This window comes from Felis catus, chromosome F2 (assembly GCF_018350175.1).
Source record: "Felis catus isolate Fca126 chromosome F2, F.catus_Fca126_mat1.0, whole genome shotgun sequence".
NCBI classification, from domain to species: domain Eukaryota; kingdom Metazoa; phylum Chordata; class Mammalia; order Carnivora; family Felidae; genus Felis; species Felis catus.
Window position 1 is genome coordinate 62826605 of NC_058385.1, and position 26940 is coordinate 62853544.

General features: G+C 41.9%; 1 protein-coding gene and 1 long non-coding RNA gene across 8 annotated transcripts in view; one reads left to right on the forward strand and one right to left on the reverse strand.

The window, feature by feature from the left end:
- The window catches only part of LOC109496181, a 255448-nt gene extending 236228 nt beyond the window's left edge, over positions 1-19220 (forward strand). For 5 of the 6 annotated variants that reach the window (XR_006592395.1, XR_006592393.1, XR_006592397.1 and 2 more), the window contains 2 exons: positions 2127-2243; positions 15709-17280. This is a non-coding gene — a long non-coding RNA (uncharacterized LOC109496181). Of the gene's footprint in view, positions 1-2126; positions 2244-15708; positions 17281-18243 lie in introns of those variants that run through there. The other variant, XR_006592396.1, reaches the window with a different exon arrangement.
- Positions 16793-26940, reverse strand: part of TNFRSF11B (TNF receptor superfamily member 11b) — a 29916-nt gene continuing 19768 nt past the window's right edge. For both annotated transcript variants that reach the window (XM_045049815.1, XM_004000078.6), the window contains 3 exons: positions 23744-23935; positions 20472-20696; positions 16793-18010 (listed from right to left, as the gene is read on the reverse strand). In XM_045049815.1, the coding sequence (XP_044905750.1) occupies positions 17622-18010; positions 20472-20696; positions 23744-23935 (806 nt within the window). In that variant the 3' untranslated portion in view covers positions 16793-17621. The remainder of the gene's footprint in view (positions 18011-20471; positions 20697-23743; positions 23936-26940) is intronic.

Below are 26940 nucleotides of genomic sequence, written 5' to 3' on the forward strand. Positions count from 1 at the left end.
TTTAATAAAATAAAGAAGCATCTGGTGCTGCTGCTAGTTTCTTCCTTGCCCTGCGAGTATTGAGTTCCAAAGAAAATCCATTAGTAACAGTGGAGTTGATAATAGAACAGCACATTAAGTCAGAGGACTCTAAAAACAGCATGCTGTCAGCGTGTAATTTGTTTAGGCCCAAGTAGAATGGAGCGTTTTCTCAGGAATTTTCAAGTTTGAAATTGGATTATGGGCCACTTTGTAACTTCTTGATGTTTTCCTCTGTGAAAATGGTCTCATGGCCATACAATGGCAAGCTGGAAGTCCCTCAGGGCTCATCAGCTAGTAGGCATGAAGACGGCCACGTTGGTTAGGCTAAAGTCTGGCAGCTTGGTACCACTCATCACCATGACCAGGGGCTTAGTTTTCATTCTGAGATTTCCTGACCTTTTTTCTGGCTGTCAAAGAAGCACCAGGCCACATCTGCCTCTATCCCCAGTGTTAATGCGTGTTACTGCCTGTACTGGCATCTTTCAGCCATGGACCCATGATGGCTGCTCCATCTCAGAGAGCTCCCCATGACACTACCAGTCTCCTTCATATCCACTCCATGCACGGTATGGCCATTGCTCACTTGGGCCATAGCTGGGAGGTAGTCTAGGGTAGCAGCAAATGGAATTATCTCTGGACAGAATGCTTCATATCAGCTGTGGGACTTGGGCATGTTCTCTAACGGCTCTACACCTTAGATTTCTTAACTGTAAAATGAGGTTAACTGGAGTTCTATAATCTCAAGATTGTTGAGAAAATAAGGTCATCCACTTAAGCTCCTAACTCTATTCCTGGCACATAGAAAATGCTCAGTGAACAGTATTATTCTCACAGAATAATGGTTCTGGCCTGGGCAAGCTTCAGGCTTCAGCACAGCTGAGACCAGTTAGTTAACAAGTTTTCATGACATGGTTGATGGCTCTGGGATAAGAGAAAGGGGGAAATGCAACTTCTATTTGATATGGAGATGCTCAGGTATGATAGACCCAAGTGCTTTCTCCTGGGGTCCCTCTCAGGGGTTTCCTGGCATGCCTTCAGGGCTGTCTTTCTATGACAAAAGATGTTTTTGCTGCAAAAGGATGTCCTTGAACTTATCTAGACTCCTTTGAGACCAGGCTCAGAGGTAAGTTTTGTCATCCCGGGCTCCATTTCATTTTCCAGCATCAACTCCTCCTTGAGGTTACTGATAGTAGAAATCTCCACTCCCTAGAAAGGGAGCCTTTATCCTACTCCAGGGTGTCACCTGGCCTTGGAACGAAGGCCAATCCTCTTTCCCCTCCCCAGTCTTGCCCCAGGGCTCACTCTCTTTCCTTCGTGCAGAGACTAGATAACTGAACTCTTGACTCAATTCGTACTTAATTTCTATTCAGGCTCATGTGAGAGATAATCTCATAATAATAATAATGATAATAATAATAACAACAACAAAAACTAATTTTTCTCATGTTTTCCTTGCCCCATGGCCTCTAAAATCATCTTCCTAAAACATGCTTCTTCTTATTCCACTATCTACTTGAAGCCATTGTGCCCTCCCTGGCACTTAGGAGATGAAATTGACGTTAGCATAAGCAGCTCTTTATATGTGCTGGTCTTTTGTCCTGAGATGCTCTTTAGGCCTTTGTTTTCACCCACTCAGCCATCATGGCCGAGCTCATATCTGACTTCCTCTGGGGATAGTTCCTGGCACCTGGCTGCATCCCCAAACCCCGGACATCGGCCAGGATCCCTCCTCCAGGCCCCCTTGACGCTCTGAACCTTATTCCATCACATGGCAACACACAATAATTCTCTTCCGGTTCTGCCTCCCCTCTGTCAAAGAGATAGCCTCCAGTCACAGGAGTGGCAGTGAATGAACTAATGCTTACCTCACATTTTCCGAGTTCTTTTCTGTCCACTCTGTCCTCCGATCCTTACTATAGGTCTGTGAGATAAGTAAGACACATATGACTGTGATCTCTGCTTTCTATATCAGAACAGGAGTTTCTGACTAGTCCGTGGTCGCCTGTCAGCTATGTGAGGGCAGAGGCAAGTAAACTCAGACCGAGTTCTTAGGGCTGTAATCCTAGTGCCCCTTTTCACTACTTTTTATTGCTTCCATTTGACAGAAACTAAACCCTGGTAGGAAAAGGGTCCCAAGGGAGACAAGGCATGGGGCCAAGGAAGACCGAGGGGGACAGCAACCTTCCGAGGCACTGGAGCTACAGAATCCCTGGGGCTCACAGGTAAGGCCGTTGGGTGCAGTGAGAACCCTGGGGTGTACTGTTGGCTGACTTTATGACTTGAGGGAACATGCTGTTTGGTTAAGACGAGGTAGATAGGAATGGAGACAGAGAGAAACACCTTGAAAATGACTTTTATGCAAGACCAGACCACACTCAAAATCCGGTCTCAGGCACCACGTCGCAGAGTGCCATTCCTTTCCAGCAGCCCTCTGGATTGCTCTAAGTGACGAGGGATTAATTTTATAAAAGTCTTGAACTGCTGCTAAGAGTCCTTTTTAAACCTGAAAGCAAAACAAACAAACATGAAGTCCTACGGAGCCGAGAATAAGCTCCGAGAGGGAGTGAGAGCGTCGGAAATAGTTACTGGGTTGGAGGAGGGGACCACGATGTACCTTGTTTCAAACCCCCGCGGGCACTGTCCGCTCACCCACCCGCAGGTTCCGTGGGCAGTCTGAGCTCGGCCGGGGGCACCGGGGGGTGTCGCAGGGAAGATGCCAGGATGGGAGGGCTCAGGGCTATTTCAGACTCAAGGCTGACATTCACGGAGACCTTGAGTTACGTCATGAAAACCGTCTGGACTTTAGGCCCCCTTATGCCAAATGCGGTTTCCAGAAAAAGGATCCGCCGCATATTTGGAAGCCCATCAACCAAACGAGTCGTCTCGTCACTTTCGTGCATGAGATCTTTTCATTTGTGAAGAGCATATTATTTTGCTTAATTATGGGCTTTGAGGAGATGGCGTAGAGCAGCGGAAAAAGCATGAGCCGGGAGTCAGAGCGACCTGGGTCTGAATCATGGCCCTGCCGTCCACCAGCTGTGGGGCCCTGGCCTGGTGGGTCTCAGTCTCCTTGTACATGAATAGAGGATAATTTAATAAAGACCCATATCGTAGGGCAGTTGTTAGAGTTGGACTGTTAGTGCATGTCAAGAATCTTGTCCTATTCTGCTACTCAGATATTTAGTAATCAGTCACTAGTATTAATAAAGTGACTGACTTTTAACATGGTAACATTTGGTAAGTGAGATTTCATGTTCACTCCAGAAATATATATGTAGTGGTATCTTATATATAATCTTTTGCTGGCTAAATATACTGTCTATATTAAGTTTCCATTTCCCAGTGGAACTTGCTGTATCAAAACCCCTCCCCAGGCTCACCTTTCCTTAGGGAGTTTTCTTAGATGGACCCTCACCGGTGCCCTCCTGGTGCTGAATTCTTACTGTTTATTTTATAATCATCTACACCATGATTAATTATGCTTTTCTTAAGGAAGGCTGCATTCTGAAAAGAGAGAGGATTATCTCTATCATTCAGTCACTCATTGCCTAAGACTTGAGTCTTCATCGTCAGTATGGGGATAATATTTAACCCATGTGTCTTACAAAGGTTATTTTGCCCCTGAAAAAAAAAATCAGGTAAGATCATAAGCGGGAAAAGATTTTCTAAATCATAACAGGTAAGTAAATTCAAGTGATGACATGATTTTTGGTATAGATCCTTTTGCAGCCGATAGGAAATGTCTTTGTGCTGTGGCCACCTGTCTGGGAGTCACCTTGAGGTTACTCAAAGCCTCTCTCCACCACCGGATGTTAGGAGATTGGGTAACTTTCTTGAGTAATTGTCTCCTCTGACTCACGTTCCTTGTGATCCCCAGAGTGACCTGTGTGCTACTCAGGATGAGCAAGGAATTTCTTCTCTGGAATTAAGGGATGGCCCCAAACTTTCAGCTTAGTCTTTTTTTAACACAACTTCTAGAACTACTTACCTGAATAGCCACAGAACAAATCTGTGCTGCTGTTGGATTCATGTTTGCTAAATATATTTTGAGTACATACTCTGGAAGGGCATAGAATTTCCACTTCTCTAATGAGATTCTGTTCATGGATACCCATCTCTCCTTAAGACCCAGTTGGGATGGAAGAATATAGTTAACACATAGCATGAGTATGAAGAAGTCATCAAGACGTACCTTTTAGGTGTACTTGACCATCTTTCTTTCCTTACTTTCTCTGTTTCTGGTCTCTCTCTCTCTCTCTCTCTCTCTCTCTCTCTCTGTGTGTGTGTGTGTGTGTGTGTCTCCATGTGTCTCCCTCTCTCTCTCCCCTCTATTTCTCCCTTTCCCTCTTTCCCTTCCTTTTTCTCTTTTTAAATCCTTTCCCTTTCCTACTTCCCTTTTATTACACTCTTTCCTAGTCATTCCCAGGCATAAGTCATTACCTTTGTTACATGTACTCAGAGTACAACAGTTGTGGGCATCTAGTCCAGGTCTGAGATTCTAATCCTTTGCTCTGTATTGTAATTACCTAGAGAGCTAAAAGATACTGATGCCTGGGCTCCGGTTGAGTTAATATCTCAGGAAGGAGGGGGATCCTGGGCCTACTACTTTTAAAAAGCTTCCAAAAAAGATTCTAATGTGCATTCAGCTTACACTGGTTGAAGATATTTGGAGAGCAAAGATATGACAGAACTATTCTAAAAATAAACTAAAATAAGATTTATGGCTCAAAGAACTGCAATCATGTGGTTTGGCCACACTTGCTTGTTTTCTATCCATCAAATAACAAGTATTTTTTGAGAACCACAGAAAGAGTGGCTGGTTATGCCCAGGCAAAGCTTTTAGGTGAGTTTCAAAGATAAGGCTACTAAACACTTTTATATACATTGAATTATTCAACCTTCTCAACAACTCTAGGGGGCCTTATTTTTCCTTCCAGTTTACAAGTGAAGAAGCACAGGCACTGAGGGATTGCTTAAACAGCTCAAGGTCTGACCACTAGTTAGAAGTGGAGCCAAGAGATATGAATGCAGGCATTGTGCAGTCTTCCTTTTAATTATCACGTGATACCTCCTCTCTGCATTGACAGATAAGATGAAAACACAGACATTTATTGGAGCAGTGGTTCTCAATCTTGGCTGCAAATTAGAATGATTAAGGGAGTTTTGTAAAAATGTCCTTTGCTCAGGTCACACCTTGGACCAATTTAATCCCCCAGACTCAAGAACGGAACCCAAACATCAATATTTTTTAAAGTGTCACAGCTGACAAAATTGGAAACTACTGAATTAGAGGGAAGAGAGCAATATAAATGAGAGTCATCAGGATAAGCTTCATAGGTAATATTTCACCTGAACTTGGCATGAGACAGAGTAATGCCCTCCCCTTCCAAAGATGTCCATTTCCTAATCTCTGGGAATAATTTCTGTTACCTTATATGGCAAAGGGGAAGTAAGGGTGCAGAGATGTTAAGGTTGTTAACTAGCTGATGTTAAAATGGGGAGTTAGCTTGGATTATTCAGGTGGACCCAATGTAATCACATGGGCCCTTAACTGTGGAAGAAACAGGCAGGGGAGGGAGAACCAGAGAGATGGTAGCATGAGAAGGACTTGGCCCAATTCAGCTGGCTTTGAAGATGGAGAAAAGACTCAAGAAATGCAAGTGGCCTCTAGCTGGAAAAGACAAGGAAATAGGTGCTATCCCAGAGCATCCAGGATGAACACAGCCTTGCCAACACCTTCAGTCTAGCCTAGTGAAACTCATTTTGGACTTCTGACCTCTAAAACTATAAGAAAATTAATTCATATTGTTTAAACCCCTGTTCATGCTAATTTGTTTCAGCGGTAATAAGAAATTAATACAGTGCCTTAAAAAGGATGGGTTTAGAGAAATGTGTGGTGAGTGTGAAAAATACCCATTTAACTGCAGATCTGACTTTCTGTGTATAAGTATCTATGTGCTGCACCCTTCACATCTCTGCCCTATGCAGTGACTCTACGATGTATCTGTAGCCTGCAGTTGAGCTCGACTTCACACTCAAGACTCTAGAATCAGCACTCCTTCCAATTACCATACTGTGTACTTTTCCTCAGGAAGTTCCACAACAACTTAGGATCCTGACGGTTTGGATCCTAAATGTCAGTGGTAATGGTGGTAGTAGAAGTGGAGAGGAGAGGATGAATCCAGGAAACCTAGAGATGAAAATCAGCCCAGGGGAAATTAGGCTACTTGAGAAGGACAAAGGAAAGACAGAGCCAAAGAAATCTACAGATTTTCAGCTGTGGCAGGCTTAAAGGGTGGTGGGCAGTATCTCTGATAGAATTGAAGGTGCTAGAAAACAGAACAAATCTGGGGACTGGGATGGCACAGGGTGATGGCATTACAATAAAGAATTTGACTGGGAAGGAGACTCTAATCTATGAACTATCCCAAGTGATGAAGAGTATCATTTTTATGTTAATGAAATGGCTCCCAGTAGGCCTCTACTTAATTGTAGCATAGGGGCTGGTCACAAGAAAGACCCACCATGCTGATTAGTGAGTTGGGACTTTGAGCTTCCTTGACATCTGTGGCATGGAGGAGGGCTAGAAATTGAGCCCAATCAATCATGCTCATGGAATGAAACCCCAGTAAAAACTAGACAGTGGAGCTTCTTGGTTAGTATACACATTATTGCTGTGATGTGTGTGTGTGTTTGGGGAGGGGGGGGGGTGATGCCTGTGATTCCCCTGGGAAAAGGCACAGAAGGTCCACATCTAGGACCTTCTCAGATCTTAACCTCTAGGGGGATCCCTTATAAAAAGTATAATCATAAGTATAGTGCTTTCCTGAGTTCTGAGAGTCATTCTAGCAAATCGTTGAATCTGGGGGCATGGGGCACCCCTTTCTTTGGTAGCCAGTCTGTCTGAAGTTTCTGTGGTCTGAAGATCCCTGAGACTTGCGGCTGGTGGCTAACCTCTGAAATGGAGGTAGTCTGGTGGAGGACTTTGCCCTTAACCTGCGAGGTCTGTGCTGCCTCCGGCTAGTTAGTGTCAGAATTGAATTCCTCCTCACCTTCTTGGGAGATACTACATGACATAAATATCCGTGGGCAAAACTCAGAAGTATGTGAAACTAGTTTCCCCCTCAACACTAAGGCCAAAAGAAAATGCAGAGAACATTAAATACTACATTAAAATACTCACATCGTACTTCTTAATTGTCCATTCTGACTTCCCCAATGTTCTTGAGCCAGCGTGATGGAATGACATATCAGGGTGTCTTAAAGACAAAATGCAGTGCAAATGGAGTTTCTGTTACTCACTTGCTGTGAAATGGTGGGCATGTAACTTATTCTCTTTGGGCCATAGCCCTTTATCTTTAAAATGGGAATATTAAGCCCTAATTTGGAAAACTGTTAAGAGAATGAACATAAAACGGTAAGATCTTGGCACATGAGAGATGTTCAGTGATTGTTATTTTCAGCTGTCCTTTAAGATTATTTCCAATTGGAATGGTTCTTTCTGAGCGAGATTTCCTTCTATCCAGTTTATCAAAAGGAAGTCAAAGTGATTGATGTGGCTTCACTGAACACTCAGCGAACTATCGGACTTTGGGGGGATATGCTGACTCAACCTCTCAAATGTCAGTGGCTGTTAGAGAGTTTTGTCTTTAAGAGGGTCTTACTGTAATTGAAAAATTCACCATCTCTGCTATGCATTGGAAGGGAGAAAGAACATCCCTACAGCGCCTGTATCTGCGGTCTCTGCGATGCTTGCAACGGCCTGGTGCCACATTTGTCCAAACTCATCCCGGCTGCAGGTGCGCTGTGTGGATGCTCTGAACAGCACCATTGCCATCGGCACACCATAAGTTTCGCTGACTTGCCCGGGGAGGACCAGCATGTCTGGGGCCCAGAATGAAAGCCAGACCTGTGGATGCCTCCATGTCCCTTCAGCTGCCTCCTCCGATCTCGCCTCTCTTCCATTTTGTGGTAAAGTGGTTTCAGCTCTGAACCAAATAACCAGCATCGTTTCCTGGAGGAACGCCCGTGTTTCATTTCCCTCAAATGATCACACAAAATGGTTGGGTGCCATCCCTCATGTGAATTTCTCTCTTGCGAAGGAATAGGCTTTAAAAAACACTTGCCTACTATGCCAAGTACTGTGATAGTAACTTCCGTGGGGTGACCGGATAAGCTTCTGTGGTTTTATTCTATCAGTTGTGCAGACAGGGAGGCTGAGCCCCAAAGCAATTACACTATTTAGGAGAAGAGACAGGATTTAAAATTAGGTGCGTCTCACTTCCAAACCCTTTTTCTCTTACTGAAGGTTCATTAACCCACGTGGGCCTGCTTCTGAGAAAGACAACTACTCATCTGGAGGTAGAATTTGCTCTTATTTTTCTTTTATTCCAAGACCTGATCAGATTTTATTTTTTCTAGAACCTTTATGATGACATTCCCTATTCTTTAAGTGTGGCTTAGTCAACAGAGCATATTTTCAAATAATTAGGAGAACATACAGTGCCAGCTACACCCAAGTGCCAGTCTGTTGGCTTTAAGTTTTTTTATACCCAGTCTCAAATCCATGGCTTGGATTTAAACAAAAATTTATTCTGGAGGCTTTAGCACAGCTTACTTCTTTTGCCATCGCCTCTTAGTAAGCAAATCCTGGATGCTTTCCTTGCCACGAGTGCTTAATGGCAGAGTACATCTTGTCACCATCCAAGGCAGATCCTTTTGAGTGGCATATTCCCGTGGCTGGAGGGAAAAAAAAGATCCAGATCCCACAAAAAACAGATGGAGTTTTCCATGCAAAACCATTACTCTTGGATTCCTGGCTAGTGGATTTCTGTTTTTCAAAATTGTGGTTTTTTTTTTTTTTTTCCTTCTTGACTCTTGCTGTCCCTCTGTCTCAGGAGTAATGTTTGGTATCTCAAGCTTAAATCCAAAGATGTAATCGAGATAGACCATTGGAAGGATGTATAAGACTTGAGATAGCTATGACTAGGTCAGGCAAATATTACACCCAGCCCAAGTAGACAATAATAGAGGTCCCAGTAAAAGAATGGTGGATGTCAGGGGAATTCAGCTGAAGTAGGCTTTTAGGAAAATGATGATGATATGATAACTGGGTTATTGGGATTTAATGAGATGATGTCTGTAATGGTCTTAAGTGTAGGGCTCTGTTCCTCACAAGTTCTCAATAAAGGGCCCTTCCTGTGAGTACCAGAGTCAATGTAGAAACAAGGGCAAATCAGATGAATCAGTGACTTCCTAGCTTTTGCCTTTATAGAACATTGTTTCTCAGAACCTAAATGGATTCAGATCTAACAGGAAAGCATTTCGTAAATTGTAGAGAGTATTATTATTGCTGTTGATATTATTGCCATGACATCAGCATCAAGGGAGACAGTTAAACTGTCAGGTGTGAAGTGCAATGATAGTTACATGCACAGTGGGATTAAACCCACTCCAAGAGAGAAAACTGGTGGTTCCCCATTTTCGTTATGAGAAGCACAAAGTTAAACAAGAATCTTGATAGGACTGAGGAGCTCTGAGTTCTGACAGCAGCTGTGCAATTTAATTTCTTGCAGCCTCATTTGGATCCTCAAGGATTAGATACAGTATTCCCCAAAATTTCCCAATGAGAGCTCTAGCACTCCAGTCCTGACCCGTGACTCAAAATTCATCCTGGGTGGATGCTAGGGAATGTACATTTTGAACAAACATCCCAAGTGATGCCTTTGATTAGGTCAGGTTGATAAACACTAGGATGGAACAATCTATAAAGGCCACCTACTCTAAAATCCCAAGAAAGTAGGAGTTTCTATTAAAGACACCATTTTTTACCCAAAATCAACGTCAGAATGAGAGCTGTGAAGTCCTGAAATTAGGTTCCTTTGGCTGTGTGTGTGTGTGTGTGTGTGTGTGTGTGTATGTGTGTGCTTGTGTACATGTGTGTACATGTGTGCGTGTGTGTTGGGGGGAATCACTATAGCAATACGATGCTTTAAAAATGCTTAAATCAGAGGTCATCACTCTCCAGGAGGGTTTAGGAATGGCTGGACAAGGCAGGAGGGATAAACAGATGACCTCGTGTTGTCTTTCAGAAACCTGTGATTCCATGAGAACGACACAGGTTTTATGCATGATCTGTCCTGTTTACCTCCTCTTGTCTGAAGTCAGTGAGTCATGAAAAACCAAAATTGCTATTGAAATGTCAATTTGGAAGAACGTCTTTGTTTTACTTAGAAGGATTTTTGTGGAAATATGACTTAAGCTTTTGTGTCTCAGAAGATGAGGTGGATTTCCCTGGGAAAAGACTCAAGAAAACCCAAGGAAATGGGAGACTTATTTTGTATTAAATATTTGGAAAAAGACAGGAATCTCAATCCATTAGTCATAACCAAATGCCCAGTGATGGTGCTTCGCCTCTGATGACTATCCTGGAAAGATTAATGATTCTTTACTGTGACCTTTCCTTTCCACTCTGGGCTCCCACCTGCAGTCTGAGTTGCCTATTTACCTCGTGGCTGAACTGTTTGAATGGTCAGCTCTTCTGGTTTAATAGTCTCTAGCCTATCCCCACTCCAATCCATTCTATACACTACTGCCACAATAATCTTGAAATTCTGCTTTGCAGACATCAATACCTTTCTTAAAACTTCAATGGTTCCTACTGTGTTTATAAGTAAATATTATGAAATTGAAGATTACCAGAAGGATAGAACCTCACAGTCATTGCAGTTAGCTCCCCAAGTCCAAATACCTTTGTCTGGCAATCAAGGACAGCTTATTTACTCTATATATTAATCAGGACTCTTGTTTATGAATTACAGAATCTGGCTTGGGTGAGAAGGGAAGGTCAATGGTTCATGAAACTAACAGGAAGAAAAGATGTGGCTGGAACCAGGGGCTTGAACATCATCAGGCTTCTTTGCTTGTCTCTTTTTCCTAGTTCTCTCTGATAGCTCCCTTTCTCTGTGGCCTCTGGCAGCTTTAGGCTCACACTTTTATAGATTTTCATTGTACAGAAAAAAAAATTGCCTTTAATTCCAAATGCAGACATCCTAAGGAAGGTCTCTCACTGAATGCCCTGGTGTAACAATGGGAAGAGTTGGGTGCACAGAAACAGAGGCTGTTATTGTCAGACCCCATTGGAACTATGTGGTTGAGTTGGGGGTGGGGGTGGGAGAGAGCAATTCCCTAAAAGAAGGTGGTGCTGACCAGACTAAACCAAAGAGTTCTGGGTAGATAAAGCAGTTAGTTTTACAACCCACAGTGTGCTATAATAAACTTCTTTGAGCTTATTTTATTCTACTCTTTGAATTTTTATATAAACTACATGAGTCTAGACAATGTTTCCTCAACATGTTATGTACATTTTAGCCACTATGGCTTTTCCAGTACAAATCCTTATGTCTACATCCCACTTCCTTCTCTCTGCCTAGATGTGACCACAAGACCTAGCTGAAGTTACTGCTTCTTGGCCTGCCCTGGGCTTCAGAGATGACATTTGATGAATGTGCCATGTTTATGCAATTCAATTGGTACTAAGTATATATCATCTGGTATTAGAAATTACTCTGCCACGTGTATATCCTGTCTCTCCAACTCTCTTAGAACCATCTTCAGGACAGATGTGTTTAAACTCAGCTGCAGAAATAATTGCTTCTGGTTATTATTACTATTAAATTCCTGTTTTATAGTTTCCTAGTTTTGAGGAAAGAGAAATTTGGAAAATAACAGCAAGAAAGTCAAAGAATTAGAGAGTATAGTTGTATTCAATATCAACAATCATACAGTAATTGAACTGGTGTCAGCCTCTGTTTTGAGCTTTGATCAAGGGAAGATAATAATAAAAGTTTATCCCTTAGATTGAGTTTGGGTATCAGTTAGGAAACATCTCCAAAGGCACAAAGTATTTTGAAAAGGAGCTACTTCCAGGGCTATCAGTCTCCCCATTGGCAAAGAAAAGCATAGAGTTTTCTGTTCTCAAAGCTCTCCCTTTCTCTTACACCGATTTCTACACCCAAGCATAAACACTTTTGTGTTTGACAGGGATGGTTTCACCAATAGCAAATTAAAACAACCCAAAACTATGCTCCTGGGAGTAATGATGGCTTGCCACTTTATCTCTTGCTTAGAACTGGGTATAAAATTGGCACGCCTGGGTAGCTCAGTTGGGTAAGCATCCGACTTCAGTCCAACTTCCTGGGTAAGCTCAGGTCATGATCTCACGGTTTGTGAGTTCGAGCCCCGTGTTGGGCTCTGTGCTGACAGCTCAGAGCCTGCATCCTGCTTTGGATTCTGTGTCTCCTCCTCTCTCTGCCCCTCCCATGCTCATGCTCTCTCTCTGTCTCTCAATAATAAATAAATGTTAAAAAAAAAAAAAGAACTGGGTATAAAGTGCACTTTATTGAGTACTATAATTTGGCACTCAAAAATATTATTTTCAATGAATTAACAAATTAGATTTTCAACATATGAATAAAATACTGGATAGTCTATTGAATAAGATACTTAATAAAATAAGTAGAATAAAAAATCCTGGTTCATAAGTAAAAACTTTATAGAATATTTTACATGACCAGTCTAGAATAAGAATTTCGAAATTATTTCTCAGTCTGTATTCTTTAGTCCACAATACTAATCCATCAAAAATACTTCACAACTGGTGTAGATTTCTGAATGAACAAGGGGACACAGTATGTTTGTACTCATGAGGATAGTTTAAACTCCCACCCAAACTGTCATATCACATTTTTAAACAACAGAATTGACCAGTTCTAGCTTCTTCCTGGGAAGAATGTAGAGACATGGAATTAGTGTTGTTCTCAAATTTATGACAAAAAAACAAAATTCACTTTCATGACTTAAAAAAAAAACCATTGGCTCTACAACACCAAGAGTGAGCCCTAATGTAAACTGTGGACTTCGGGTGATAATGATGTGTTAGTGTAGGTTCATCAGTTGCAACAAACGCATGAGTGTGGTGGGGCATGTTGATAGTAAGGGAGGCTGTGCATGTGCAGGCCCAGGAAGGATGTGGGAAATCTCTGTACCTTCCTCTCAATTCTTCTGTGAACCCAAAACTTCTCTTAAAAAATAGTCTTAACTTAAAACAAACAAACAAGCCAACCACTCATGAGAGACCTGAGGTCACAGAACAAATATGGCCCCAAATCTAAAAAGAGATAGTGATTCCAGGGAGAGAGGGCACACAAATATGTGCTTCTCTGGGGGGTAGATGCAACTGAACATGAATCGGAAGAGCTCAGCTAGGATAGCTCAGAAGTTGGTTAAGGCTATGTGTGGGCTGGTGGAATAGAGTGGAACTGGGTGCTGCAGAAACTGAAGGGGTCTGCACCCTTTTTGTTGCTTTGCAACCTTGGGAGCTTCTCAGGTGAAATCAGAAATTGGTCCCCATACATGGAGAGCAAGGGGAGACTGAAGAAAGACACAGACCACTCTAGGTGGTAGGTGTCAGTCTTAATTAGTAAGAGAATTACATACAAGGCTTGTCTTGGGTAGTTGTAAGATGAGTAGATCTCTGTACCTGCCCGCCAGATTCTTAACGTTTATATAGAGGCCTTAATGGGGGATCTGTTGTGCATTCAGTCCAGATGGTCCCAATAACCCATTGCTCTCCTGGGCTACCCTAGAAATGGCTCCTAGTGTGGGAATGGTGGGAAGAACGTATGTTCCAAGGACAGGGGACTAGGTGAGGAGTCTCCAGTTGCCTTCTGTCCAGCTCTCAGGTCAACCAGTGATCACAGCCACTTGATGACCTCCTTCAGCACTTTTGCAGGCTCTTTCTCCATGAACTCCATTGAGCACTCACAGTATAGATCAGAATGAACCAAAGATCTTGAAGGGAGGGGCAGTAGCCCTGTAGGGAGAAGTAAGACCCCCCAGACAGACGAATGAAAACATCAATGTAGCAGGGGAAAGGGAAAACTGGCTGGTTCTGGTATGTTGGTCCTGCCCACTCATTATAGCTGAGGAAAGGGAGCAGGATGTGAGGAAAGTCTATTCTTGGGACAAGGGGCAGAATTAAGTGCAGCCCACAATCAGTGAATGTCAAACGACAAGTAACAGCAAAATGCTGCTGGGCAAGGGATGGGAAAGGAATAAGAATGTGCAGACAGAGCATTTTTTTTTAATGTTTATTTTTGAGAGAGATAGTGTGAGTGGGGGAGGGGCAAAGAGAATGGGACAGAAGATCCAAAGCAGGCTCCAAACTGACAGCAGCAGGCCCATCGTGGGGCTGGAACCCACAAACCATGAGATTATGACCTGAGCCGAAGTCCATGCTCAACTGACTGAGCCACCCAAGCGCCGTGTTTTGTTTGTTTGTTTGTTTGTTTGTTTGTTTGTTTTCAGACAGAAGATTTTTGAGGAGCAGCTCAAGAGGAAGATCTAAAACTCAAACAAGCATTGCCCTGATACACATCCACCACCTTAGAAACAAACTATCTATAGGAATTTGAAACCTCTGATGCACTGAGTATCACCACTGCAAAAAGAAAAAAAGAAAGAGAAGGAAAGGGCAGGGAAGGGAAGGGAAGGAAGAGAAAGAAAAAGAATTAGACAAAATTGGTGAATTACTAACTCGATTAATGCAAAGCCTTCCATTACAATTCTAGAAGAAGGAAAGGCATGCCCATATCCAGGTATATAAACTATTTACCCTGATTTCCACTGACCTACTCAACACATCTGGCTTTTAATAAAAAAAAAAAAAGAATGAGACATACAAAAAGGCAAGAAAAAGCCAATATACTACCATGTGACAGAGTACTCATCAGAAATAATTTTCAGCTTTACTATAAATTGCAAGTAATTAAGACAGAGTGGTGAAAGGACAGATTTATAGATAAATGGAACAGAATAGAGAATCCAGAAATAGACCCACACAAATATAATCAACTGACTTTTAGCAAAGATGCAAAGGTAATTAAATGCAGAAACACTCATCTTTTCAACAAATGATGTTGAAACAACCCAAACTGTACGTAAACAAGATGGGTGGGAGGGCTTCAATACATATCTCACATCATGTATAGAAGCTAACTCAGTTATAAAGGTAAATGTTAATAGTAATTAGTCATGCTAATATCACGGCCTCTGATACGATGCGAAAAGGGCCATTAACTACGCGATATTCTTCCCCCAGATCTGTAACATTGATCTATTCATGAGAAAACATCAGAAAGACCGATATTGAGACAGAGTTTACAAAACAGCTCACTAGGGATACTCTACATCATCTTTTCAGTGGTTCTGTAACTCTAAAGTTGTTTTAAAATTGAAAGTTAAGAAATAAAGAGAAACAGACGTGAAGTCATACACCATATCTCCCTTTGAGGATAAGGCTGAGGTAGAGTGAACCCAAAGTAGCAACCAGGGAAGCCCATCAAATTAGCATTTCAGTGATTTATACTTGATGCCATTAACTTTCCAATGTTTCCTAAACCTAGCTGGTGCCAGTGGGCCATTTCATTTTCTGTAAATAGGAACTCTGATGGAAGAACTGGAGCTTCTGAAGGGGAAATGCAAGCTCCTTGCTAACTCATGTTCTGCTGCTTAAACCTTCAGCACTTAATTCCCACGATTTTTTTCCACTTCAAGGATTGCAGTGATGGAGTTCTGATTCTCAGGTTTTGAGTCTCTTGACTTTGCCTCTGCTTTTCATTTCCCCAGATTTATGAGTTTGTGTGGCATTCACATGGATCTGCCCTTCTGTCAAAGTGGCCATAACGGATGTGATCTCACAAAGGTAGGGCTGATCAGCGCCAATGTCACGCTCTAAGTCATAGTCATACGTTTGCAGCCTGCAAAATGATGGAATGGAATAGACCCTGTTCACAGCGATGTTCCCTTCTTGGGAATTGCAACTGAGAAGACAGACCCTCACTGGCCATGTCTCTACACCAGTGCCAATCTAGGACAACCAGAGTGTCTATTCCAAAGAGTTTGAAATTTTGAGCTGAAAGATACAGAAATGAAAGACTAGTAGAAAGTGTAGGAACTTCTGCCCCTGAAGTTCCCAGAGTTATTTTAATTCTGTTATTTCTCTGTGGTTTGGATACAGCCTATATTAGTTTTCGGTAGCTGTTGTGGCAAATTAGTACACACTGAGTGGCTAAAAAACATGAATTTCTTCCTTGCCTTCCCTAGGCAAGGTTTATGGCTCCATCACTCCCATCTCTGCCTCTGTCTGCACATCATCTTCTCCCGTGTCTTTCCCCCTTTATGTGTGTCTTATAGAGATACTTGCCATTGGATTTAGGGCCCACCGGGATTATTTCCTCATCTCAAGATCCTTAACTTAATTACCTCAACAAAGACCCTTTTTCTAAATAAAGTCACATTCACAGGTTCTGGGGGTTCTGATGTGAATGTATTTTGGGGGGTGTTACCATCATTGAACCCAACACACCACCCTTCCAATTACTTTCTCAAACTAAGCAGTGCCGTTTCCATCACTTGGAACCAAAAAAAAAATTAGTTTAGGATCTCTCGATGCTAGCCATGACAGTTGTAAGTGGTTTGTACCACCTGTATACTAAGCTTGACTTCAGAAATTCTGCAATTTCAATGTAGTGTTACCTTGGAACTTATTGAAAGTGCAAGTTTCTGCCTTCCACCCCAGTTTCTCAATAAATTGGTCCAGGAATCTGCATTTTAACAATTCTCAGGTGGTCCAATGAGAAAAGAACAGGAAAAATTACGAAGGCTCAGACCCTTTAACGTCCAATTCAAATAAAAGCAAAAGGAAAAGCAATGAAAAATAACTTGAAAACTTTAATGATATTGTTTATATAGTAAAAACATAAAATCTTTTAAATAAGGTACATTCAATTTCTCAGAGCATCTAATATTCAGATAATTTATATTTCATATACTTTCCAACATTAAACAATTGACTAAGTAATGCATTTTCTAAAAAATGATATTACAACTTATATAAGTAAAAGTACATTACAAAAATACTCCACACAGGAAGGATGGCAGTACTTATTAAGAAATGCTATAAACTTTCCATTAAAAAATATATTTTATCTCTCATTTGTCATAATTATAAACAGAATATATATTTTCCTTTCTAAAATTGTCTTACACAGTTTCCCCTTAGGATGATAGTATGTACAAACCTTATATCTGAATGAATATAAATAGAAATACTGTAATAGTGTTACAGATATATTAGTAACTTTTACAGAAAAAAAATATGGCTTTCTAATAAAAGCCTCTAATAAAACAGCTGAAATCTCAAAGCTATTTAAGTTAGACATTCCCATATTTAGTAAGGCACAATGGAATCTAGTTTCTTATTTCCAGTTGAATTACTGCGAGCAGTAATAAGGGAAAATATAGTCAGTAGATAGTGGACCAGATCTATCAGTTGGATAAACCATTTGGGGTTTACTGAACTTTTGGGGGAGATGTTAGTTCTTTCTCCACACCATTGTTTCTTTTTGTGCCCTGTGGCCAAATCTAGTCCTTGGTGATGAGAAAGAAATCACTGCACCCCCGTCAAGTGCCTGAGAAACAGTTTACTCATTCCTTGGATCTGGTCTATTGTGAGGAAATAGCCCAGTGACCATTTCCGGTTATAAGCAGCTTATTTTTACTGATTGGACCTGGTTCCCTATCATTTCTAAAAATAGCTTCTGATATAATCTGTACATGGTGAAGCTGTGAAGGAACCTGATGGTCTTCTTCAGGCTCTGAGTGACCATTTTGGGGAAGTGGTACGTTTTCAAGTGCTTCAGGGCGTGCATCAGGGCCTTCAGGGTGTCTTGGTCGCCATTTTTTATTCTCCACAGGCTGAGCAGCTTTAGAATCTGCTCACTTGATTTGCATGTCTTCACTGTCTTCTCAATGTCTTCTGTGGTGACTTTCTTCCCCGGCAAGCTTTCCATCAAGCTGCGAAGCTGCTCGAAGGTAAGGTTTGTGTGTCCGAGGTGCCGCTGGACGCTGTTTTCACATAGGTCAATATCTGTAGAAAGCCAAAGCGCAAAGAGATGTTCACATAATGCATACTCCGAGGCCACCACCACAAAACTACTGTGAGGCAAAAGAAGGTTCTCCCAGAATTTCATAAATTTACTTTAAGGATAACCTTCTCCTTCCTTTTTATGGTGGCAAAGGAAGGTTAAGTAATGCTAGTTATTGGTGAGAAATGAGTTAAATATTATTGTTATAAATGATAATATGCTTTATGTATTCTAGGCATCCGACAAAGCTTTGTGAAAAGCCCTAATTTTGGAAATGAACAGTAAAATACTATAAACGCATCACTCTGTTTTCTAAGAAAAATTAAAACCATAACATTTCAGAAAAGTAGAAATGTAAGTATTCAAGTTAGCAATTTTGTAATATAAACTTTCACTAGTTGATATTTGATATATACCCCTATTTGAAGAGTTAGGTGTGACGAATGGTCTTTAAAATAAATAGCACCTGAGGATTACTACACAGAAGATCTGAAAACCCACTAATATGAGGACAAAGAATGGTAGGATCCATATGGCCTAGAGAATAATTTGGTAACGAGCTAGGACATAAACCTAAGAGGGAGTATCTAACATTTCCATTAATGACATGAGTCATTTACTGTCTGTAAGCCCTAAGGCAAGTCAGTTCATCTTTTGGGGATGAAATGTCCTTATTCATGAAACAGAAAATGTGGCCCCTTCCAATTCTAACAGTCTCTGATTCTGTATCCCACCTGCTCACCGTCCCCCCCCCCTTTTTTTCCTGCTTCGGGGCTAATTATACTTTCAAAGAATACATTTTGTTTGCCAAAAACAGAAGAAAACTTTACTCTTTGCTCAAGTGAAAGCATTCAGCTGTCAAAGATCTCAGTGTCCTAAAATCTGCTGCCTCAGTTTCAGATGGTGGAAGCTTTTCAGGAAGTGTAGGACTCCACGGTCATCTAACTAGTGACAGGTAAAGAGCAGATGGGTTTCTCACTGACATCGTCTGCATCATGAAAACCTTCTTCCTTCTTTCAGGCATGCCTTCCCAATGCTAACTGAAGTCAGAACTCTTTCCACTGTGTATCCTAAAGCTTATAGTCCACACTGGATGCAGCTTCCTTTTCCCCTTTGGATTCTGTCCACACACACACACACACACACACACACACACACACCCCATGCAATTTCTTTTATTTTCTTTCTTTCTTTTTTTTTTTTTTATTCGTTTATTTTGAAAGAGAGAGTATGTGTGCGGAAGGGGCGGAGAGAGGGAGAAAGAAAATCCCAAGCAGGCTTTGCACCATCAGCGCAGAGCCTGACGTGGGGCTCAAACACATGAACTGTGAGATCATGACCCAAGCCGAAGTTGGACGCTTAACTGACGGAGCCACCCAGGTGCCCACACGCAGTTTCTAAAGAAGATTCTTTATAAAACTTTAAAACATGAGAGCACTTGGTTTTCACCAGCCCTTTTCTCTAAGAAGCCCGAACATGTTACAGACCTCATCTCATTAATCCTCACAACATATGCTATTAAAATGGTAATTTTAAAATAGGCTATGTTGTGAGGATTAATGAGAGGACATCTGTAAGACACTTGGAGGCTCTCTGGAGAGAATTAACAAATAAATACAGCATAGCTTCTTGGTGGAAATGAAAGAGAAAATCCAACGTGTCTAAAGGACATCCAGGTAGGACAGAGGGGATGCTAATAAGACTGCTAAGGGATGTGGAGGTGCGATTCCTGAGGTCCAGTATTTGACATGAACTATCTCTCACTTTAGAGTGTTCATACACTTAAAAAAAGAAGTTGATGGGGCGGCTGGGTGGCGCAGCCGGTTAAGCGTCCGACTTCAGCCAGGTCACAATCTCGCGGTCCGTGAGTTCGAGCCCCGAGTCAGGCTCTGGGCTGATGGCTCGGAGCCTGGAGCCTGTTTCCTATTCTGTGTCTCCCTCTCTCTCTGCCCCTCCCACCTTCGTGCTCTGTCTCTGTCCCAAAAATAAATAAACGTTGAAAAAAAAAATTAAAAAAAAGAAGTTGGGGTATGAAAAAAGAGGGGTGCCTGGGTGGATCAGTCGGATAAGCATCCGAGTCTTGATTTGGGTTCAGGTCACCGTCTCGCAGTTGGTGAGTTTGAGCCCCACGTGGGGCTCTGTGCTGCCAGTGAGAAAAGATCCTCTTGGGATTCTCTCTCTCTTCCTCTCTTTCTATCCCTTCCCTGTTCTCACTCGCTCTGGCTCTCTCAAAATAAAGAAGCTTAAAAACAAAAAAAGTTGGGGTGTTGAGGAGGTGAGAATGCAGGACTGTTTTAGGGATAGCTTCTACATGATCACTTAGTGAAAACATCTTTAATCCAAGAATAATTCCGAAAGGCAAACACCATCCACACGACTAAACATGTACATTGTCGTCTTCTTGTTTATGATAAATGAGTGTCTTTGATTTCTGATCAATCTGCTTATTTCAGGCTACCCTACCTTGGAAGATCTTCTTGACCATATCTTGATCTTTGTTTTGATGTTTCCATAACTTCAGTAGCTGGAAAGTTTGTTCTTGTGAACTGTATTGCCGCTTTATCTTTTCCACACTCTCCGCATTTACCCTGGTGCCAGGCAAATTGTCTACCAGGATGCTAAGCCAGTTAGGGGTGAATTTTGTAGGAACAGCAAACCTGAAGAATGCCTCCTCGCACAGGGTGACATCTAAAGGTGGGAAAACCAAGATTTACTTAACAACTGGATTCTTGGAAGTCTAGTGGACAATAAATAAATAAGCCAGCACCATAAGGTTTTTCAAAATACAGTATGTTAAAATGTGAAATTTGAATAAAATCAACCCTCTGTTGGCTGGTCTTGGTAGCTGAATGTCACCCCAAATGGGCTTATGTCCTTAGGGCATTTGTGGGGGATAGTTTAAACAAATGTCTAATAAAAATATTGCTATGAATGAATTGTAGCAAACATTCTAATGTACACATTAACATTTTTTTTTTAATTTTTTTTTCCACGTTTATTTATTTTTGGGACAGAGAGAGACAGAGCATGAACGGGGGAGGGGCAGAGAGAGAGAGGGAGACACAGAATCGGAAACAGGCTCCAGGCTCTGAGCCATCAGCCCAGAGCCCGACGCGGGGCTCGAACTCCCGGACCGCGAGATCGTGACCTGGCTGAAGTCGGACGCTCAACCAACTGCGCCACCCAGGCGCCCCTGTACACATTAACATTTAAAAAAAATTTTTTTTAGTGTTTTTTATTTATTCTGGAGAGAAAGAGAAAGACAGAGCACAAGCAGGGAAGGGGCAGAGAGAGAGGGAGACACAGAATCTGAAGCAGGCTCCAGGCTCTGAGCTGTCAGCACAGAGCCCGACAAGGGCTAGAACTCAGGAACCGTGAGACCGTGACCTGAGCTGAAGTCAGACGCTTAACTGACTGAGCCACCCAGGTGCCCCACATTAACATATTTTAATGTAGATCTTAAATATCCTGTTAAAGGTTTAGTTAGCATCCACAGGTTACTTCAAGATCAATGTCAAAACAAATATAATTACTGTCTTTACGGGACCTGGAAAAGCAATCTGGAGTAGTATTTTGTTTTCTACACACACATAAACACATAGTTTACCTTTAAGAATAAGGAGGGATATAGATGTATAAGCATATATTCCATGGGAAAATAAGAAAACACAAAAAATATGTCGTTTAGAAAAGAGGTACAATGGGGCACCTGGGTGGCTCAGTCGGTTAAGCATCCGACTTCTGCTCGGGTCATGATCTCACAGTTTGTGAGTTTGAGCCCCGCATCGGGCTCTCTGCTGATGGCCCAGAGCCTGGAGCCTACTTTGGATTCTGTGTCTCCCTCTTTCTCTGCCCCTCTCCCGTTCACTGTCTCTATCAAAAATGAATAAACGTTAAAAAAATTAAAAACAAAATTTTTTTTTAAAGAAAAGAGGTACAATGGCCTGAGGGGGGTAGAATCTGTTTATCCCAGGGATTAAGCGTTTGTCTTTGGATTCGTCAGACGTGGGTCTGAATTCTGACTTTGTCTCTTCACCACCAATATTGAACCTGAGCAAACTTCACCATGTTTTCGTAAAGTTTAAAGCTCATGTAGCAAAGGTACCCGGCACATACTAAGTGCTCAATGAATGATAAAACTAAAAATTAGGGGCGCCTGGGTGGCTCAGTCAGTTAAATGTCCGACTTTTGATTTCAGCTTGGGTGTTGATTTCATGGTCATGGAATTAAGCCCCACATCAGGCTCTGCACGGAGCATGGAGTCTGCTTGAGATTCTCTCTCTCTCCCCCTCTGCCCCTCCCCTGCTCATGTGTGCACACGTGTGTACACTCTCTCTCTCTCAAAAAAAAAAAAAAAGATTTAAAACAATAAAATTAGAAATGAATGAAATAAAGAAAAGAGAATGTAAAAGTTAGAAGTCACTCCTCTTGTCCCCCCTTCCCTCGTTCCACTGTTTAAGACAGCAGAACGGTCGAATGATCTGTCTAAGGTTCTGACTCCATGGGGAAAAAATGCTGGAACGGGGTTGGAATCTTAAATGTCTCAGCCCCATTCCCATGTTCCGTATTTTTCTGTGTCAGATAAAAAGATGCTGAGGGAGAGTCGAGCTGGTTAAATGCCGAAAGGCCGGTCATCGTCAGTGTGCTGCACCCTCCATGGAAGGTCTGACATTAGTCTAGTGATAAGAATGACAAGGTGAGGACACCATCCTGATGAGCGTCCTCACCAACATGGGATGCATTCACATGAGCTTGGAGTTAGTGACCTTTCATGAATACAGAGTTTAGGACAACCAGAGGAACTTAGAATCTCTCTGTGCCATATGGCAGTAGGCCATAACACCATACATGAAAAAGCCGATTTTGCATTTTCTGATTTGTTACCGATTTATGTCATGGTGCCTCTTAGCTGTCAATTTTTATTCTTAAAAGTGATAAAAATGCATGGGGCGCTTGGGTGGCTCAGTCGGTTAAGCATCTGACATCGGCTCAGGTCATGGTCTCACGGTTCCTGAGTTCAAGCCCCTCATCGGGCTTTGTGCTGACAGCTCGGAGCCTGGAGCCTGCTTGGGATTCTGTGTCTCCCTCTCTCTGCCCCTCCCCTGCTCACTATCTCTGTCTCTGAAAAATAAACGCTAAAAAAAATTTTTGTTTAAAGTGATGAAAATGCAGAACTTACCAAAAACCTCTACAATTTGGACTGCTAGTTTGGCCTTGGACATAATCTTTACACCACCCCTTTCCCCATGGGTAAGGTTTGATTCAAGTGTGAAAGGCAGAAAGTCAAGTTTGGGAGTGCGATCATGACATGGGGAAACCTCTGGAGAGATTTTGACTTAGGGTGTTAGCAGCCACGCATAGAGAACAGAGAACAATCTTCTCTGGTTAACATTCAAGAATGGGAAAACAGGAGTTTCGCTAAGAAGGGAGCCAGAGGGGGGCGCCTGGGTGGCGCAGTCGGTTGGGCGTCCGACTTCAGCCAGGTCACGATCTCGCGGTCCGGGAGTTCGAGCCCCGCGTCGGGCTCTGGGCTGATGGCTCAGAGCCTGGAGCCTGTTTCTGATTCTGTGTCTCCCTCTCTCTCTGCCCCTCCCCCGTTCATACTCTGTCTCTCTCTGTCCCAAAAAATAAATAAACGTTGAAAAAAAAAAATTTTTAAAAAAGAAGGGAGCCAGAGGGTCTTGTATTCAATTCAGAAGCGGTACAACAAGGCTGACATTTTGAAATATAATTACCTATTCCACATTTTTGAGGCGATTCACTGTTTCCAGAACACACGTTGTCGTGAGTTGCATTTCCTTTTTGACTTAGAAGGAGACCAAATGCACTGCAGTTTGTGTGTTTTCTACAGGGTGCTTTAGATGACGTCTCATTCGAGAAGAACCCATCTGGACATCTCTTGCAAACTGTATTTCGCTCCGGGGTTCCTACAGAAAATACCAAGCAATTTAGCACCCTCTTCCCAAACACTTTTGCAGCAGACATTCTCTAAATAAAGACAGTCTTGGAAAGACTTTTCACTTGGTTTTTACTGCTACTATTATGTTGCACAGACTTGAGGCATTTTGATTTTTCCCTTCATTAGACAGAGAGAACAAAACTTCTGCAGTTAGTAGCCCCTCAGGCTACAGCCCCTCTCATCCCTGTCATCCAAACACAAATGTGTTTTGCTGTTACCTACAAAACAGGAAACAAGAGGAAAGGAAAGAATAGGGGTGTTCATCTGTCCTGCCTGTGCGAAGCATTGGTAAAGTCTTGTTGTCAACCATAATTCTTCACACATTTCTGCTGGAAAATCATGAAGATAACTGCTGTGTACCTGCGGTAATGTCATTCTTTGAGATCAGTACCCACTGAATGCCATGTCGTTAAATTCCAAGCGGTGCCCACTGAAGTTGTCTTTCCTGAATCCTAATTGTGAAGCAACGCATAAGTACGCTAACCTTGAGAAGTAAAAATTTACAACATTATAATAAACTTTTGAAGGTGGCAATAAAGTTGGTCAGTGACTCCAAAGCTCAAGACTGCAGTTAAGCTACACGGTAAATGGGAGATGATACACCGTTTGCTTAAACTATTGAGTTTTAAAAGAGCACAGTCGTTAAAATTTCTGGGAAGGGTGACTGCAAGGGCATTTTATTTCATGGTGGAAAGATACTTGATAAGTTTGGAGAACTCACTGATTAGAAAAATTTCAACCAGTCAACAACTAAAGATAAATACCTTCAAAGCCTTGGCTCTATTATGCGTGGCTAGATTATACATTATAGGGTATTTGCATATGAAAATACCTCCATCTAGTGTAAGCTAGTTGAACAGATTCAGACTTCAATATTCAAATGTAGCTTTTCCAGGCCAATTCTGGCTCAGGGGAGATAACAAATACAAAAGAGACACCATGAAAGCTACAGAAAGTTAATAAACTTCATTTATTAAAGATGCAAACCTCCCACTTCATTGTATCAAAACCAGAAGAGAGAAAGAGGAAGGAAGGGAGGGAAGGAGAGAGAGAGAGAGAGAGAGAAGGAAGGAGGAAGGAAGGAAGGAAGGAAGGAAGGAAGGAAGGAAGGAAGGAAGGAAGAAAGAAAAGGAAAGAAGGAAAGAAGGAAGGAAGGAAGGAAGGAAGGAAGGAAGGAAGGAAGGAAGAAAGAAAAGGAAAGAAGGAAAGAAAGAAAGAAGGAAGGAAGGAAGGAAAAGAGCAAAATGATTTGGCTCTAGTTTTAGCTCCTGCCTCTTCTAACGGGATTGATGATGATGCATTGACCAGTAAAAATGACAAAGGGCTGGCAGGAAAAAAAGAGGAAGGGTCAAACTACAAGCCCAAAACTTTCACATGCCATTTCCATCTTTGCAGTGACATCGTGTTAGGAAAAAAACTTACACAGAGGTCTAATTTTTTAAGTACTTTCTTACTACACCTCTCCCCTTAAGTGGGATCCAGCTCCACACCAGTTCCTACAAAATCATAAGCAGAGGTGTTTGGGCGAGAATTCCATAGTATTCTTTCATTGCTAACACACTGGGAATCAGTGGACTTGGCCATCTGGATCCAAGTCTCCCTCTGCCAACTGCCACATGTTCTGGAAAGCAAACTGCACGAAGAAGAATCTTGTCATTCTTCAGATACGTGTTGAGGGCTTGGGTCTTGCCATGCATCCCGATGAGAAAGTCAAAGATATAAGACATTCTTTCAGGTGATGTCGCCTGTAAAGTTCTTTAACAAACAGAATCCAAGACTAATGGAAATAAATGTTTCTTAATAGATTTGGAGGCCTTATGTAATGGCCTTCCTGAGCAGGACTTCCTTCTTCTACCATTGCTAGAGCTTTATGGAAAAATAAAGATTTATCTATCTAAGTAAATGATTTTGCCTTATTAATATCAGTGGAAATATAAAAGGTATAATCTGACAGGCAAAATATGAGATACCATAATGGGGAGAGGAGCTCTGCTTTCCAGTTAAGGATGTCACCATTCCAGCCATAAGGAATGGCACAGGAGTTACAGGACTCACAGACAGAATAAAGTCAGTAAAACGTGGAGAGGAGATGATCTGACTTCAAAGCAACAACAGCACGGAATGGCTAATACTCTTTGGAATAACACCACATAGTCCTTCCTTCTCTTCGGGCTGGAAACCTCTTATATTCCCTGAGGAACTGCTCCGTGGGTTTTCAGGGAGGGACAGGTAAATAAACCCCATGGTGGTGCCACAAAATAAAATGTGTATCTGTGTCTAACTCTTCTGACTGAGTGCTGACTTCATTCCACAAACACATTTTCACGCTTACGTGAGAAAATTTCCTTATATTGCCATTATTTCCCAAACTTTTCTAGTTTCCAAGCTGCATGGTCCCTGCTTAATTAATTTTCCTGCATACGCATGCAACTTACTGAATTGAATTAAATGGATTTGTTTTTGTTGGGTGAGTTTTACCCCCTACAATTTGGCTTAGCTTTTGAATCCGAAAGAATCATCTGATAAAAGCTAGGAAGTGTCACCAATTTCTCCCTCAAATAGTCACGCTGGAGACATTTTAAGGGACACTCATTCAGTGTGCACCTCCTACAATTGTTTGTCTACGATTCACAACTTAGGAAACGAAATAGATTTCAATTTATGCATGTTTTCTATGTATGCCTTTAAACCGAAAGTATTTGCCATCCAGTAATTTAGGCTGTGTGTATCACAACTTCTGAACGTTAAAATAATTACAAATAATTAGCATCCTCTAAACCAGTGGTCCTCAACCTCGGGCAGTTTTGGCATCCAGGAGACAACTGGCAATGTCTGGAGACATTTTTGGTCATCACAACTGGGGGAAGAGTGCTATTGGCACCTAGTGGGTAGAGACCAGGGATACTGCTAAAGTAAGGGAATATTCTTAATTTTCCCAAGTCACTCGACAATACACACTACATCGGAAGCTTC